At 38.9% G+C, this 19200-nt stretch overlaps 1 protein-coding gene across 1 annotated transcript; it reads right to left on the bottom strand.

Moving 5' to 3' along the window:
* Nucleotides 1–502: 502 nt before the first annotated feature.
* Nucleotides 503–16922, bottom strand: LOC124150605. Its single transcript, XM_046522555.2, has 3 exons — nucleotides 16725–16922; nucleotides 10636–10992; nucleotides 503–1081 (listed from the first exon to the last, which is right to left on the bottom strand). The coding sequence occupies exons 2-3, from the start codon at nucleotides 10838–10840 to the stop codon at nucleotides 519–521; spliced, it is 768 nt and encodes a 255-aa protein (XP_046378511.2). The 5' UTR covers nucleotides 10841–10992; nucleotides 16725–16922; the 3' UTR covers nucleotides 503–518.
* Nucleotides 16923–19200: the final 2278 nt, after the last annotated feature.

The following is a 19200-nucleotide window of genomic DNA, read 5'->3' as shown; positions in this document are numbered from 1 at the left end:
TATAACGAACACGCTTATAACGAACTGACGGATATAACGAACTGACTTTTTAGTCCCGACCATTTGCTGTAGTTATGCTGTTTATATGCTTATAACGAATTACGGTTATAACGAACTCAAATTAGTAGTCCCTTTGAGTTCCTTATAACCGTAGTTTACTGTAAATCAATAAGCCTTAAAAGAATTATAGTTGTTTTTTTTATTTTACAGACCTTAGAAATTGAAAACTGGAGAACAAAATAATCTAAATACTGGAAGGGGGGAATAATGTTGCCAAGAATAAAAATCATTATGGTGCAAAAATAATCTCAAAATATTTGGCATTGATTGAAATACAGAAATTTAAAGCTCTGGGGTCAAATTCTAGTTACCCAGAATTATGACAGGACCAAAACCACTGACACTAGACTAATATGTATTTTGTGCTGCTAATTCAATCAAATCTCAAATGGAGAGTTGTTTATCCTTTCAAGTGGTAATGAGTATCATTGTTCTATGACAATTTAACAGTACAACTTTCAGAATGATGTTGGACTGAACACATTGACATCCTTATTTTGCACATCCATTTTTTTTTTGCCACCAAATAACCACTTATTGAATTCCGATGTCATTGAAACTCTGGACAAATTCCCTTCATCATACTCATGTTCAGTTGTTAATGTCACAGATTTTTTCCCCATCTGATCAGACATTTTCTCTGCAGATGTCCTGGTCATTGTACCACTGTTGTTTGGCTCGACAACGGAGTTATCTCCCTTCAGCTGCAGTGCACTTGCTACTGACTGGAACAGCGATGATTCAGAGCTGCTGCGAAACATTCTTGCGTTTGGCAGAGACAGGTATCTGTTCACCTGAGCTTGATGAGCTTTTTGAAATAGCTGGACAGTTTCTACAGACGAGGGGTGTACTTCAATGCTCCCATGAGGGGAACTCCCATCAATACCAACTCTCTTGGAATCAGTCGATGTTGCAAGCTGTTGCTTCAGTTTCTCGCCCCTGATCTTGCAGGGCTTTCTCAGGATTATTTTTGGTGCACCACATTCTGTCGACTGCAGCTGATACGATGGTTGGCCAACATCTTCAGAAACAAAAGAAAAACAATAAGATAGTTATCATATAACCATAGCAATAGTTAGCGCAATTTGACATAACTTGGTTAAAAATGTCAAGTGTGTGTGTGTGTGTGTGTGTGTGTGTGTGTGTCTGTCTGTGTGTGCATGTGTCTGTACGTGTGTGTGTGTCTGTCTGTGTCTGTGTGTGTGCATGTGTGTCTGTACATGTGTGTGCATGTGTCTGTACATGCGTGTCTGTGTGTATCTATAGTGTGTGTCTGTCTGTCTGTGTGTGCATGTGTCTGTACATGTGTGTGTGTCTGTCTGTGTGTGTGCATGTGTGTCTGTACATGTGTGTGCATGTGTCTGTACATGTGTGTCTGTGTGTGTGCATGTGTGTCCGTACATGTGTGTGCATGTGTCTGTACATGTGTCTGTACATGAGCAAAGATCTGGGAACGATGACGCGTTATCAACCAAGTTACCCAATCTGACCATCCATTAAGCCTTAAGATGACCATCAGATGTTATTCTAGTGAGTGAGTGAGTTGGGTTTAATGCCGCTTTTAACAGTATTCCAGTTATATCACGGCGTGTCAGCTTAATGTGGGAGGAAAGCCCGAAGTGATGCAGGTCTCAGATGTTTACCACTTCGGTGAAACCCACGAGCATTGGTATGGTGCTGACAAACCTAGAAACATAATCGGGGCGAACCGTGATTCGAACCCACAATCATAGGTTTCTGGCGTGCCCAAAGGATGCAACTCTGCACAGCGGATCGCGGCGCCTTAGACGACCCGTGCCAAGGACTACAGGACTAGTGCTAATTTCTAATTCTGCATTCCTGGAATATGCTTTGGTTATCATGTCCAGTAAAGGGGAAACAGAAGAATGTCCGCTGGTGTACGTTCAAAGATATCCTCTTTCCAAGAATGGATAGATATTTCGTATAAAGTTCTACGGTTTGAACGACCAAATGATTGTATTGCAAGACAAACGTTTTACCTTCAAATACACACAAAACCATGAAGACACATATTGAGCAACCAAGTGATCTGAGGCATTGCAAGTAGCTGTGTAGATCGTGACCCCAGGCTTCAACTGTAGCAGATTTACCAGGCTCGTCCCTAATTAGCCAGGGATTTATCCAGCATTCAAAGTAAGTGTCTTTGGCAAGTACTTTGAGATATAAGAATCGTGATTCTGTTCCAAATTGGATATTTCAAGTGTTCATATTTTCGAAAATTCTGGCGAAATAAATGTTTAGATTAAATTGGGAATATTTACTGTCATTTGCTTGGGGATGAACATCAGCCTCTTAGCAAGTCTACATAATTCTCTGGTATTATATTTCACTTCTATTGGTGCAAATACCCTGTACCCACTTGCTCAAATAGCTTTGTCTGATTCCAATTCAAATGAAGCTAAAAACAGCTGTCCAATCACATAACATCCATGTGCAAGAGAAATCCTATGCAAAGTTCATGGTTAAACACTGTCCCTACACTGTTGGTCCGAGACAAGTGAAAACCTAGCAGGACTAGTTGTTTTCCCAAAGAACTCAAGAATGTGACATTACCCAAAAGTGGGAATGGAAAAAAAATCACTGGACTGTCCAGGATTGACTAGACTAAAATATAGTCAATGAAATCTTATATTACACAATACGCTTCTCTCCTCTAAAAGAATTTTTTTTTAAAGTTTCTGATTTCCTATAGCTATCACTATATTCATCAACAACCCGATCTGTTGAACCAATCAACTCAACCCGAAAGGGTGCACGGGAATCACGTACACACGAATACGGTGTTAGCGTTGGGCGTCTCATTACGTGCGTGATTCCCGTGCACCCTTTCGAGTTGAGTTGATTGGTTCAACTGTGTCATATGGCCCTGTGACGCAGGGGTAGCATTATGCAGATGGCTGTTACAATGAATGCTTGTTCCACCCGTGACTAACAGGTCTGGTTGTTGATGAAATATAGTGATAGCTAAATAGACAGATTTTTTATTTCATGCACAGATTGTCTTTAAATGTAATATCCAGTTATGTATGACTTTTTAATAATCTCATACCAACTTTGACTGGAGTAGGTCCGATAGTTTTTCAGATATTGTAGTAAACGTCGGTACCTTAACTTACCTTCCAGAATATAGGTTAGCAGAAAAATATTGATGTTAAGGGTGGAAGGGAGACTACTCTTCAAACCTTAGAGGCCAAACCTTGTTGACAATTTTAACTATAATATTTATCAATAAAAAACAGATTAATGTCCTTGCACATTAATGATAGTAAAACACAAAACAGTATCAAATAACAAATTTTGGAACCAGAATTTTCATGTGAAATATGTGAGGTGGGTGTTGGAAAATCCAAGATGGCTGTTACTGATGGTATACGGTCTCATATTAGGTCAGTAACAACCATCTTGGATTTTAACTGACGGTATACGGGCTCATGTGGGGTCAGTAGCTCTGCTCTCTAATTGGTCAGTCTCATTTTGAGGCATGTGAACCATGGCACCCAAAGTAGTTTGCTCACTGAGATAACGCATGTTGAAACAAGACAAAAAGTGAGCAGGACTCACTAATACCCCAGACTTCGACTCCAACATATTTCTAAGTTTAAAACATGAAAAAAGCAATATTTTCTCAGAAAATCAACTTATCAAAATCAAACTTTGCACTGCACCTCTCCTATTGGTAAAGAAACTGTACCCTCCATTCGAAAAAATCCACAAAGTAGTTTTGAAGTTATAGGTCACACAAATGTTGAAGTAAAAAAATATTCTACGTCCAAAACATGAAAAAAATCTTTCGTTTTTCAGAAAATTCCATCGTAATTAAACTTTGCACTGCACCTCTTCTGTTAGCATGGAAAAAGTTCCCTAAATTTGAAAAGAATCCATCAAGTAGTTGTCTAGTTATAGGTCGCACAAATGTGTCAGGAAAACAAAATTAAGTTAAAAGATAAAAATAGCTGTATTTTTTTCAGAAAAACAAACAAATATTGAAATCAAACTTTGGACTGCACCTCTCCTATAGAATAAAAATGTTCACCAAGTTTGAAAAGAATCTACATAGTAGTTTTCAAGTTATAGGTCACACACAAAAATGTCCAGGGAAGGACGGACGATGGACGGAATTCCTTAGTATAACTATATATCCCCCGCCATATTAGGTCGAGGTATAATAGTAAATATCCAATTCCTCAACACCAACCTCAGTAAATGTGCATTAATACTGCACTCCTGTCTGTGCTCCAAGGAATCACGCTTCAGTTAGACAAATGAAGTCACTTGTTCTCATGAATCTGAATCTTGATCATCACTGACTGTCCAATGTAATTTCTCTCCATCCCAAATGAGCTTGTGTGGACTTCTTGATTTCCACTAGTTCTTTGTACAGATCAACCCTTGAGCAACTGGTTTGACCTCTTCCCAGGCATGCATGGCCAATTTTTAGGCAACCATGTTGCATAAGGTAGGCCTACTTGCATCATGCGATGTCACATCTTGTCAAGCTGTGCTTGCTTCAGAGGTAATGAGAATCTGATTGGCAAGTCACAAGCGTAATCTATTTACATGGCTCCCCAACTCACTGAATGAAGTAATATTTGTGCCTGGGTGAATGTGCTGTGTAGATCTCGACCCTGGCTAACATTTAGCCCCAGAAATAAAGTTATCTCTACCTAAAAATATGTATCAATAAAATCTGAATTGAGCCCAGAACAAAGCTATGTTTCTGAGACAATGGGGCCGATGTTATCTAGACTTGCTGAATCAGTCTAGGCTTCAGTTGGATTCATTTTTTAATGTATTCTCTGGGGTCTGGGAGATGGATTTATGACACCATGGCCAAGGCAAGATGATAGGAATTAGGAAATCTGCATCACTGATTAATTAGCAGTCAGCATGGATTCCCAGTTTAACTCCAACAACATGTAACAAATTGTTATTTCGACGCGGCACTCCGCAACATCCCATATGAAGACGGCCTGTAAATATGAGGGTGGACCAGACAATCCAGTGATCATTATTGTGATCAATGATCCATGCTTTCAGGGTATGATGACATGCATTGAACAAGTCACCGAGCTGACCAATCAATCCACTTAAATGGAAGCAAGCACAATCAGTGATAATGTAAGTCTTGGCTTTCAGTTGTCCATAACTATCAGTGCTAATCATGCTAATTACTGTAAAGTGTTGGCTTCCATTGTCTATTGCTAATCACCTATCAGCACCAATTATCTGTTGGCTTCCCTTGTTAAGTTTCCGTCCTTTGTTATCTTAATACTTTTGTTGTTCTTACAGGTACATATATAAGCTCCTTGCCTCATAGCATACATTCACCCCAAGCACATTCAGTTCGCCTGCCTGATGGTCAGTCAGTATTCACGGCTGAATTGGAGGCAATTCATCATGCACTCAAACTCATACCAAAACTTCCAGAAGCAAAGGCAGCAGTCCTATCAGACTCGCTAAGTGCACTTCAAGCCATCAGCGGCAGAAACTCAAACTCCAGGCCAAACACACTCAACAATATTCTATACGAATATACAAAACTATCGGACCGAGGGCAACAGGTCGGGCTGTGTTGGATCCCCTCTCACATAGACATTCATGGAAATGAAAAAGCAGACTCACTGATGAAGCTAGCTCTAGACAAAGCGGAGATACAGCCTATTCCCTTCAGATAAAATCAAAATCAAAGCCTCTATAGCCCAAAGATGGCAAGCCCAATGGGACGCAAGTATAAGATCTGCAGATGGCTATACAAAATTCAACCCAAGATCCAACAAAAGCCAAACTCATACTCCAGAGCTACAGATAAGCTGCATATTTGCGTAAAATACTCCCCAAAAATATTCTAAACTCAATTTCTTTCAATCATCTTGTGTACATAAACACTTGCATTAAATGAAAAACTCCAATGTATAAAAACAGCACGCGTAAATACCCAATGAAGCTTTTGCATCATGCATACAACAGAGCTAATTTCCGAAACACAATTATGAGCTAATTTACTTTCTGAGTCAAGCCTATATGTTTAGAACAGTTATATACATCTAAAAAACTATATTATTTTTTTTAAATCTTAAAATGTTCACTAATTTGGGGAAAAACCCAATAGAGTGATAAATGGATGAGTGAAATAATATTGGTTACCCAACGAAAAATGTTATAACCCAATTAGAATAGAAACCCTAGAGTAAAAACTCAATTGCTCAAAAAGTTATCTGGAGCTCTGTAGTCAAATGAAAGGAAAATTGAAATTGCCATCTCACGCCTCAGACTCGGTCACAAAAAGCACTTTGCAATCAGGCTGAATCCATTGCTCATGTGTTACTAGAATGTCAAGTCCATGCCACAGCCCGGGCTCGGTTAAAACAAGAACTGCAGTTAGATTCGCTATCTGTCATAGATCTCCTAAAGCCAAGAGATGCAATAGCGAAGGCCAAACTAACTCTATTTCTGAGAGATGGACAGCTACCCGAATGTATATAAACAGAGCAGCCAAGAATAAAAATGAAATTATATCAATATACAAAAATAGAAATCATATCAATACAAAAACAGAAATTATACCAAATTCACAATAGATATGTGTACCCTACTCACACACGAGTCCCAAAGAGGGACAGGTCAGCCGAAATTGCTTAGGCAGAAGGCGACTTCTTAAACACTTAATGCAACAACAACAACAACAGCATACATTCACATGATGAAGGAGTAAGCATATACTCCAAAACGTTGTGTTCCTCATAATAAAGAAGTTGACATCCATACATTCTCTTCCTTAATAAATTGTATATCTATAATACATTTAGGCAGTAGTGCAGGCTCAGACAGTTATTTCACTAGAGTGACATATCAATATTATGATTTTCAGATAAACAATGACAAATACTGTATCTGATTACTAAACACATATATAAACTTGTGAATAATAAATAAATACAATTTTTAGCCTTATCCTATCTCACACTAAGCACTCTTTCTTCTTTCTATCCTGATCCCAATTGTGTGGATCGATGCTCATGATGTCAATCACTTGATTGTCTGGTCCAGACTCGATTATTTACAGACCGCCGACATATAGCTGGAATATTGCCAACCAATCAACTAATCTTCTTTCTATCCTAAGTGGAAACATGCTTACACAAAGGATTCCAGCTTCTTAAAAAAAAATTCACCTGGACACCGTGCATCACCATGGTCACCTCCCAGCAATCTGGGTCACACATGCTTTTCTTGCCAGTTGACCCGCACACACTGAACACATAGTCTCCCCAGTCAACACATTCTCTTTCTGGAGCCAATAGGCTAGAGGAATTGTGATGAGGGGATTGACAGGCAGGCATATAGTGTGTGAGATCGGATAACTGTGATAAATTTACAATTTATTGTAAAATCTTAAAATTTACAAACTTATCCTATCTCACAATATGTATTTATGCCACGGTTGGAAGATGGGGCACAACTGCCTTTTCTATAAAGAGAACAACCGTAGGATATGCACAAGGAAGCTGGAGCTAATAATATCCGAGCTACAGATAATCTGGGTATTTTCGTAAAATACCCCTAACGAATATTCAAAAACCAATAACATTCAATTAACTTGCGTACAGAAACACATGCATTAAATGAAAAACTCAAATGTATAAAAACAGTACACGTAAATACCAAATGAAGCTTTTTCAGCATGCATTCAACAGAGCTAATTTTCAAAACACAATTATGAGCTAATTTACTTTCCAAGTCAAGCCTATATTTAGAACAATCATATATATCTATAACATTATTTAATTTTTTTTTAAATCTCAAAATGTGTACTCATTTTGGGAAAAACCCAATAGAGTGATGAATAGATGATTGAAAAAATATAGTTACCCAATGAAAAATGTAAAAACACAATTAAAATAGAAACCTTGAGTAAAAACTCAATTGCTCGAAAAATTTATCTGGAGCTCTGCAATATTAAGTAACACTGTCCAGCTCGTGGATCGGGAAGAAACACTCGGACAGAGTGTTGTGACCCTGATACATGAACAGAGCACAACACCTTAAGTCGAAACAATATCTGTAATATATTCGTACGTGAGTGTTATTGTAAAGCCAAACAAAAGATTTTTAACAATGTTTGACTTATTATCGATTCAGAATGTATCCAGCCTATCAATTCTACAAGACAGGTGTATCACTATCTCTCATGGACGATAGAACCAATCAACTTAGCATCTCTGTTAATGCTTCGTCGGAACCCTCAATCACTGTCTCGGTGATTGAATTGATAGGTTAAGATGAGAAGAGGAACAATCGATGATACCCACAACCCAACAACACATGCCCAAAGCAGAGGTGAATGAATCGGGGATCCAGATTAGGACCATATCTTGAATCTTGAAGGTTGTTTGATCGAACCTTTGAAGTATGGTCATCTGGGGAGGAGTCCTGATCCTTAGATGTATGTCAAGTCTGATCAGCGAACGCTAGAGTGTCGGTCCCAATCTCAGGAGCGCCGATCCTCAGACAATCTTGGATTAGAGTTGAGCGATCTACCTGTGGAAGCCACTTAATCCCCCGAATGCCAAGACTTCACAAGTCGATCCCTATCAGGGGATCAATGATCCACATGAGAATACTCTTGAGAGTGAGATCTTCGCGAATCTTTGTCGAGAGAACAGTCCAACAAATCTGTTCGGGGATCCTTTGACGACCACTCCCCAGGAATGCGACAAATCAGGGTTCTGGAAGGTCGCATTCTTGGGGATGTCTTCAGGTTGAAGCTTGACATTCTCAGTGGCCAAAGACGAAGGTCACGAACAAACAATACAATATCTGGTAGGCTATGTAACTGACTGAGTATGGTTTAGCAATATTCCAGCAATATCACGGCGGGGGACACCAGAAATGGGCTTCACTCATTGTATCCATGTCGGGAATAGAACCCGGGTCTTCGGCGTGACGAGCGAACGCTTCAACCACTAGGCTACCCGACCGCCCCGGTAGGCTATGTAACAGTAAGAGAGGTCGTGGTTGACTGTGAAGAAAAAACAGGTTCGGTCGGATCCAAATTCGCTGAAAGCACCTTCCGTACATCTAAGCCCATAGGCTGATTCTCCGAAGCTGACGAAGGTAGATTCTTTGAACTAGGTTGAGTGGTCAAGATGGCAACGTCCTCTGTCAAAAACCATCGGAAACAACATCATCATCGACAGATAATATGGAAAGAGCGTGGTTCTACGAACCCTCAATTGTCGAGAATGTTGATAATTTTGCAGATCTTTTTTACTTTTTCACCAGAGTTCTCTTAGTTTTTGTCGTTTAGTCAGCAGCATATTCTGCTCTCGGCTCCGACATTTACACAGGTAAATACTGAAGGATTCATTAGGCAAATCATCACATTGAGCACAATGCACCGATGTACCACAACACCTATGACAGTCAGAACACAACAGTCTGAACAAACATTGTGTGGGTCGAATGGAGAAAATATCTGTCTAAAAGAGAGATACGCAGGACCGTCCATCCATGATGAAAAACGACTAAGAAGAAATCGAAAACTGGCAAATTGAAGTGGGAAAATTGGAAAAAAAGGGAAAAAACCATACAGATCCCCTTTGTGTATAAACACATCACCACAACATGGTCATTAGAAAGAGAATGAGTAGGCTGGGGAGACCACGTATTCAGTGCGTGTAGGTCATCGAGAAAAGCATGCATGACCCAGATTGTAGGGAGATGACCATGGTGATGCTAGGTGTGTTTGGGTGAATTGTTTTTTAAGAAGCTGGAAACCTTTGTTTAAGCACGTTTTCACTTTGGATAGAAAGAAGAAAGAGAAATGCACAGTGCATAGTGTGAGATAGGATAAGTTAAAAATTGTATTTATTTATTAGTCACAGGTTTATATATGTGTTTAGTAATCAGATATGTATTTATCCTTGTTTCCAAAATATATTGATATATCACTCTAGTGAAATAACACTTTATCATAAAGTCTGAGTCAGCACTACTGTCATGCTGCCTTAATGCAGAGCTCCAGATAACTTTTTGAGCAATTGAGTTTTTACTCTAGGGCTTCTATTTTGATTGGGTTATTACATTTTTCATTGGGTAACCAATATTTTTTCACTCATCTATTCATCATTCTATTAGGCATTTCCCAGATTTAAAAAAAATGAAATAATGTTTTAGAAGAACATAACCATGATAACTGTTCTAATATATATAGACATGACTCAGAAAGTAAATTAGCTCATAATTGTGTTTCGGAAATTAGCTCCTTTGTATACATGCTGAAAAAGCTAAATTGGGTATTTACTCGTACTGTTTTTATACATTTGTTTTTCATTTAATGCATGCGTTTCTGTATGCAAGTTAAATAAAAGTTATTGGGTTTTGAATATTTGTTAGGGGTATTTTACGCAAATATGCTGCTTATCTGTAGCTCGGTAATGACACATTTATTTCCTTTTGTGACTTGACACAGTTCAGTTTCAGTCAGGTCACTCGATGAGACAAGGCTGTTATTTGACAAGAAAACATATAATCCCTTTTTCGTTTATCACATACCTTTTATTTTTTCTTTCTCCTGCAGACTATGAAATTTGCTTTTTCTTGGCTCAAACTTGATTGGTACTGGGAATTCGTGTGGCGGAGGAGAATGTGCAAGTATATCATCATCCTCGAACTGGCTGTACCGATCACCTCCCCGACAAATGTTGAAAACGCTGCCAGTTGATTGGTCACCAGACGGCAGGCACCTGTTGTTACTCATTGTGACAGACTATTTCTGCATGCGTCATAAGACCCTTGCGAGCAAGTACTCCCCAGAGCCCATCCCTCTACAGTCGCCTGGATGTATTGCTGAGCATATTCTTGTTGTCATTTGCCTGATCTTGATTGTAGCTGTAGTTGGGGAGCTAAACTCTGCAAAAAGATGATTACATATCAGATTTATGAAGATGCAAACCTCGGAATTGAATCTGACAGAAAACTGTTTCACACGATGCACAAATGAGCGTCCAGCACGCATGCAGAAAAAATAAATGCATCCTGGTGGAACCACAATGATATTCATTGTACCAACAATGAATCACATCTTCTCGAGGCAAGGACGTTAACGTACTATAAAAGTCCACTTTCCACCCTTGCCAAACTACTCTGGCATTCCATGCATAGTCTATCGGAGACTATGCATAGTCCAATCAAAATCACGTTACAAACTAGACATCCGGTTCATAAACATTGATTTCAACATGCAGATTTCAGTCGACTGCAGGATTTGCAAAGCATGTGTACCGTCAACTGGGCGTTGACAGATATTTTCAAAATCTTTTCATGTTTTTAATTAAGGTGCTCAAGTGAACTGATGAATTTTGCAAAGGTAAGGCCCATTTTATTACAATATAGATCTTCTTGACTGGGCGCCACCAATTTTGTTTGAAGCAAATGCAAGTGATATGAGAGATGGAATCTGATTGACCAAAAGGATGGACATACAAGGGACATAACTCATAATAACCACTACGATCAAGGCTGGAAATTCCAGCAAGTGTGGAAAGTGGACTCTTATTTAACGCCCTTGTAAAGGGAAGATGAACGAATCTTTGACATTGTTAAGAGTCTTTGTTGTTGTTTCTTTGGAACAATCTTCACTAATTTACAACAGACTTGAATTACATTTATAAATTCAGTCTGTAATGCACAGCTGGAAATGTCTGTTATTTTGCAGCATATTTAGTTTTCCGATAACTACAAATACCAAGTGCAGACTGAGCCCTGGACCCCAGCCTTTCTCAGTCAAGGGGAACCCTGAATGCGTATGTCCCTCTGAAGGACCTCAGGGTTACTGAACATTGTCACAATTGTTGCTTTACACTTTAAAAAGATAATAAAATATGACGTTGAAAAACCTGGCAAGAAGTTTCATAGAGAAATGCTAAAGATACGAGTGAGTGAGTGTATACAGGTTATATCGCGGCATGTCAGCTTAATGTGGGAGGAAAGCCCGAAGTGATGCGAGTCTCAGACGTTAACCACTTCGGTGAGACACACAAGCACGGGTATGGAACGGACAAACCTAGAAACATAATCCGACCTAACCAGGATTCGAACTAACAATTATAGGTTTCTGGTCTGCCCAAGGGATGCAACTCTGCACAGCAAAACGCGGCGCCTTAGACGACTGGGCCACCTGTGCCCCCCTATAGATACAAGTCTCATAACCCTAATTGAGGAAGAGGAAAAGAAGAATATTAGAAGCAAGTACACATGCATCAATGAGGATGAGCTGAACATGGTCATTGCTATCTAAAGTTGAGATTTATATAGACCAGTTCAGAGGCTGATTGTCAGCAGAGATCAGTAAAAATTCCATAATGTGAATAAGAAATTTTCCAGTACTTATGTTATATTTACAGCTTTGAAGAGGTGACTTCTAGTTTATTGATAACAGGACCAACAAGGAGAAAGTGTCTTTAATACTTAGTTTTACATAATTGTATTGAATACAATGTTAATATATTTCTGATTTTGAGAAAATAGAAACTTCAAAGTAATGCCAATTTTGAAAAAAATATCATTGTTTTTCCAATGTGCCTGCCAAAAGAACTTGTTTGGAATAACAGATAAAACCCTGCTGAAAGCATGGTAATATTCTCTAAGTCTTCAAATAGATTTTGATGTGATGAGAAAGTTCCATATAGACCTTGCATGTTACCACAGTATGATGTTTGATAACATTGAGGGCATGGATGGCCTCGTCATCAAAGGTGTTGCAATTTGCTGTGACGAGTTGTGTCCCTTGAACAAGCCATAAACTTTTGACTGTGGGTTTCCAATTCCGGTTCGCCCCAGTTATGTTTCTGTGTTTGTCAGCACTAGGGTTGTGACGATACACCAACTGTACGATCCGATATGTACCATGATACCTTGCTCAAGATCCGATACGTATCGCGATACTTGCATGTGCACTTATCGGTGGTGCGTAAGCCATCCTTTTCATAGACAGGATTGCCAAATACCTGGCACACTATGGATGAAAATATTTACGTTTTCACAACTCATTTTCACTAGTAATTAGTGTTTGGTGAACACTCATTTAAGGTAAGAATCGATACTTTTTACTTAGTGTGTGACTGTGATTGATTCTTGCATCTAGAAGTAAATAATCGCAATCCACTGATGTATAGGTTTATCGTCCCACCAGGAGTCAGCACCATACCAATGGTCGTGGGATTCAACAATACCCCCCACCCCACCCCACCCAAAAAAAGACACTGCCCGCCAGCCCGCACTATATTTTCAAAAACCATTACCTGAGAACCAATTCTTTTAATTTTTTTAAGCCTAAGATGCAATTTTATATCAGTTATCTATAAATTATAGACACACCATAATGCTTTTATTTTGGCACGAACATACCCAATCTCTGAAATGTAAATAACCCACTGGGCTAGTTGATCCTCTTCATCTTTTTTATATACCATCGGCATTGTTTTATTTTATCACGGAGCTCCAGAGAACTTTTTGAGCAATTGAGTTTCAGGTGTTGTCGTCTGTTCATGTATCAGGGTCACAACAGTCTGTGCGAGTGTTTCTTCCCGATCCACGAGCTGGACACTTTTACTTAATATTGCAGAGATCCAGATAAATTTTTCGAGCAATTGAGTTTTTATTTGACGGTTTCTGTTTTAATTGGTTTATTGTATTTTACATTGGGTAACCAATATCACTCTATTGGTTTTTTCCCAAATGAGTAAACATTTTGAGATTAACATTTTTTTTAATAATGTTTTAGATGCATATAAGGGTTCTAAATATAGGCTTGACTCGGAAAGAAAATTAGCTCGTAATTGTGTTTCGGAAATTAGCTCTGTTGTACGCATGCTGAAAAACATAACATACTGTAGCTTTTGTTATGGACATTGTACGAGCAGTGACTGCTTCAACTGCCCTTTTTAGTATCTCAAGGTCATACAAAGGTTAATGCTCACCTTAGCTCTATTATGGTTCTGTGTCTGATGTTCAAAACCTTCCAAATGGCGAGCGGGTTTTCGTGGAGAATTAGTCAGCAAAGAGCCGGAGTCACAAGAGACCAATAACAATTTTATTTACTACTAATACAAGAACACTGAACAATATCTTAAGTATAGCTGAGGGTGACACAGAGAGTCGGTACAACCCTCTGGCTATGGGTGAGAGGTCTGCTTGGTTTGAGCGTCAAAACCCTCTGGCCTAACATCTTGCTTCTCTATGTATATAACTAAAATTTAGAAGAAAAAAAAGGAATATCATTAGTTGTTGATACACAATGGGTGTGCCCTTGGGTTAATGAATGGCTAGGCAGAGGGGAATACATATTCCTGTTAGACTGTCACTAATCTTGTTGACATATTTACTGGGTGCTTGGAAAGAGATAATGATATCACAATAGACAAGCTTGTGTGGGGCTAAACCTTAATGAGTCTAAATTGAAGTATTTGCTGAATGTTATTCTAATATAGGTGATGACAGATTTACTTTAATAAAATAGTTCAAGGCAATCTATAAAACTATCTACGCATAACTTTTGTTTTATTGAAAAGTATGTCTCAGAGATGCATTCTTGTTACGTTAGGCTACTATCTACCTAAAAGCTATAACTGAAACTACCAATATTTTGTATCTGCATTTTTCCTGGATCCTAATATGTATTAGTCACTGGGCTGTAGGGTGGGTGATTTAACTGTACAGCCCAGACTGAGCCCCCAGTTACTATTTCCTGTTCCGGCAAAAGAAATCTGCCCTACGTGGAAGACGCTTCCAGGATGACGAGGACATAAAGGCTGCCACAGAGGCGTGGTTAGAGGGCCAATCTGCGGATTTCTATAAAAGTGGTATTAAAAGCTTGAAGGACAAATGGAATAAGTGTATTGAGGTGAATGGACATTATATTGTAAAATAAAAGTGCAAAAAATATTCTGCGACTTGGTCTTATATTGAAGTTGCAAAACTTATTGACCACCCCTCATATATTAATTTCAATATAGATATGTACAATAAAACTTTATATGTTAAAATGAGAAGGAGATCTTTTATTGATTATTTTATAACAATTGTCCAAATACTCCCTTACAACTTTTTTTTATCGAGGGAGTATCTGGACAAGACTTCAATAGTAATATTTACTATTTTTTCAAGTCAACATCTTTCATGGAATGCTGTTACATTCACTTTTGTCACATACACAAAGTTTGTTAAAATTGAGTCGTGTGAAATACACAAGCTTAAAACATGAAACAACATTGCTAAGCGATAATGTAAGACAACGTAGGGGCGTGGCAGTTATGTTGGAGAGGTGGTTCCAGGGCCCAGTTCCACAGTGATGGTAGCGCTGCGACTGTCATAAGTCTGTGTTAAAGTATGTGAGTTACAGTTTGTTTAGAGACTTATCTCTGGCAGACATATTTTTAAATGGCCTATGCGGAAGGAAGATTATGTTTGACTGTGAATTTTGGGTATGAGCAGTTCACCTAATCACCCATATTAGACATGTCTGGTGATGTCCGGCTACTACCGCTCTCCGGGGACTGCCGCAACTGCTCTATTTTTGTTTTGTTTTAGCTTGTTATTTAACGCCGCACTTAGCCATATTCCAGCTAAATGACGGCGGTCTGTAAATAATCGATTCTGGACCAGAAAATCCAGTGATTGACATCATGAGCATCAATCCATGCAAATGGGATACAATTATGACATGCATCAACTAAGTCAGCGTGCCTGACCACCTGATACACCTCTTACAACAAGCATAGTTGCCTTTAATGGCAAGCATGGGTTGCTGAAAACCCTCTCTACTTTTTTAGATAACAAACCACCAAACATGTTGGTGACTGTTTTTCTGTTGTTTGGATTTAATGATGCCTTTGTACAGATATAATATCACCCTAAAATGCAGTAAAGTCAACATTATTATTTCTTTTATCGTGGCCATTCCGACTTCATAACTGTAGCCATTATGACTTTCTTGTGGCCGTTTTGACAATGGGTTTGTGGCCATTTTGACTTCTTTGTGTCCGTCTTGACTTTTGAGTTTTGAGGACGTTCTGACATGAGGCCATTTCGCTACAATCAACAAATCCTAGCCATGCAGTAGGATTTTTTTAATACTTGTAGCTTGGGGTTATGATATTTTTTAAACTTCGAGGGAGGGACTAGATCTATTGGTGGAACACATGAAAAAGAACACATTTCTTTTCCTGCATTTAGCTAAGATCTATAATAAATATATTAAGCTCCTAGAGTATGTCATCATGTCAATATGGCGACAATATGGAACATTCCTTGTTTCTCTGACCACAGGAATTAGTAGCTGTAAACAGAGACCACATAATAGATCTATTATATGGTCTCTGCTGTAAACAAATACACATATTTTTTTATTAACTCGTGTTTCCTGAGGCCGAAGGATACATGGTTAAATAAACATGACAAAAATATGCCTATTTGGGTACAGCTTGCTCAGCCACACTGAGGAATTTTGTAGTGCTACTGACAATATCAGAAACAGCTGAGATGTCATGTCGTATCGGGAACCTTATTTCTTGTTATACCGTTATATATAGATCTAGATAGATCTACCTCTGTAGATTCTACAAGAAAACTCTCATAACACTCACCACACAAAAAAGTCAAGATGCCGGATACAAGGTGTTGCTGACTGGACGGAACAAGGATCTTCCGTCGTAAGAAAGATGAGAACAGTCTTGGAATAAACTGGATTGAAGTGTGAAAAACATCTGCGACTTCCTATAAAAGCGTTTGCGTATTGACCAAGCTGGACTCCGTCTCTAGCGGTGACGGGGCCCAACTAACAGTAGTCTGTCTAAGGAACCAGTCTAAGCTAACAGTAATATAAGCTGAATCCCAGCTCTCGCCAAGCTCTATATTGTGATATGAGAGACGGGGCCCAGCTTACTGTCTTCCTAGCAAAGTTCCGGTCAGGAACGAACGGAAACCAGTCAAGACGGGGCCCAGCTGAAGAACAATGTTCTCTGCATGTGTGATATATATAACGTGCGTTCGAGTATTGATTATAATTTGAGGGACCCGAGTCAACCCAGGTTATCACCAATTTGGCACCAGACACCATAAAATGATTTTTTTTATGGTGTATGTTACACCATTTCTGGCAACCAGGATCAAGGATAACTTAGTTTGGTCAGTATCTGAAACAAAAAGCATAAACTGCAATCTTAGCTATAATGACGGCTACCAGGAGACGGAGAAACACAACAAACATTTGCTGTAACACACATCTATGAAAGGTTAACAAGTTGTTTATTGCTTGACAAAACTGCCATCGTACCATTTCTATTTAATGCATAAAAAACAGGTAACTTAAAAAAAATAACGCTTATAACATCAAACGACATGCAAAATCATCATCAAAATTGCATTAGTAATTAGTAATATCATCTTCCCAAGGCAAGCGAGTTAACTGACTGTAAAGGCCCAGTTTCCACTATTTTAGATAAAATTAATATTTAAAAAAGTATTTATGTCAACAATCGAAATACTTTTATTCATGATTGAATCTGCCCGTGAAGATCCGGGGTAGAAAAGGTCTTCAGCAACCTATGCTTGCCCTAAAAGGCGGCTATGCTTGTCGTAAGAGGCGACTAACGGGATCGGGTGGTCAGGATCACTGACTTGGTTGATGCATGTCATCGATCCCAATGATGTGGTTCGATGCTCATGATTTCAATCACTGGATAGTCTGGTCCAGACTCGATTATTTACAGATTGCCGTCATATAGCTTGAATATTGCTGAGTGTAGCGCCCCCCCAGAAATTTTTAAAACATTTGATTGCATTTTAAGCAATTTCGTGCAGTTTGGACAACATTCACTCCAAGAAATGTAATAAGTCAATGGCAAAAGTCAATAAGTCAAATAAACAAGTTGGCAGATGCTGTAAAATTTCGAAGTTTAATCAGTACTTTTAAAAAATCGGGCATAGCTTTCGCGCACCTGGCTACCCGCCAGGTCTGGGAGCAATACTGCCATAAACTTCAACCCCCATCCCCCAGACACAAGGACAACTGTCACAAGCGTGCAATGTCTGACCCTTTCCCCATGTTGAAGCATACTGAAAAAACTTACCTTGTACCTACCTTTTGATGAAAAAAACAAAACTCCATTGCAAACATAAGTCATTAATACAACATATATCCCCATGACATGGGGTTTTGGACGCTGAGGAAACATTCATAAATTTCTCGCTTATCACATGAACAACTGTAAAACACCTCATTCACTTACAGACTAAAAGACAACTTTATCTTAAAAACAAGCCATCAGCTGACTCTGAGTATTTACAATTTCTGTGTGACGCCACACCCCACGTTATAGTGCAAGTATTCCTGACAGAAAACGTATGATGTCCGAAAACCTATGCTGGTGAAAGCCTTGATCGAAAACAGGACAATCCCCGCAAATTGTCCGGTTTTCGATCATATTTTTCGGAGTGTTTTTTTTTTAAAAAAAATTAGTAAAATTTTACGCGGAAGATGATTTTTTCCGAGGACTACTGTTTTAAAAAACGCGATTTTCCGCGTTTCCGCGGAGATTTCACATCCCTGATAAATGAAGCTAAAGTTCTGTACCGATGACGACACTTGGAAGCTGTTCACCAGAGGACAGCGCCCTAGGGGTTCAGTAGGTATGGGCAACTTATTTAGGTCAACCGAAGTATGACGTAATTCAGTTAACACATGGGCTAACATTGGAACACGGGTTCACTTGAGTTTTGAAATAAACTGACAACCAGTTGTCGGACTTCCATGTTGTGGAAGCCTCGGTAGCAGAGTGGGTTATGTCGTTGAATTTAAATGCTGGCGATTAAGAGCTAGAACGTTGGTTCGAAACTCCATCCAAAATAGTAATAGAATTTGTACTCAGAGACCATATATCGGCATATGGTCTCTATTCTCCTGTACTGAAGACGTATATATCTAGTGTACTTAGAAAGTTTGATCCCCAAATATAATATATAAATGTATAGTAGGTTAGTGTTTGTTTTTCACAAACCAATATTATGACTGGGCTCTTGTCTACCAAGGCTGTACACTTTCGGTATCATCGCTGTCACAAG

Source organism: Haliotis rufescens, unplaced genomic scaffold, assembly GCF_023055435.1.
Source record: "Haliotis rufescens isolate VD_foot unplaced genomic scaffold, xgHalRufe1.0.p SCAF_75, whole genome shotgun sequence".
In the NCBI taxonomy this organism is placed as follows: Eukaryota; Metazoa; Mollusca; class Gastropoda; order Lepetellida; family Haliotidae; genus Haliotis; species Haliotis rufescens.
The sequence above is the reverse complement of the archived record's forward strand: the minus strand, read 5'-3'. Positions and strand labels throughout refer to the sequence as shown.

Excerpts from the sequence above, each read along its gene's own strand:
- LOC124150605 (XM_046522555.2), bottom strand. The coding sequence starts at position 10,840 with ATGAGTAACAACAGGTGCCTGCCGTCTGGTGACCAATCAACTGGCAGC. Across the intron at positions 1,082-10,635 it reads GGAGAAAGAAAAAATAAAAG|ATGTTGGCCAACCATCGTAT; the intron begins GTATGTGATAAA and ends TTGTTTCTGAAG.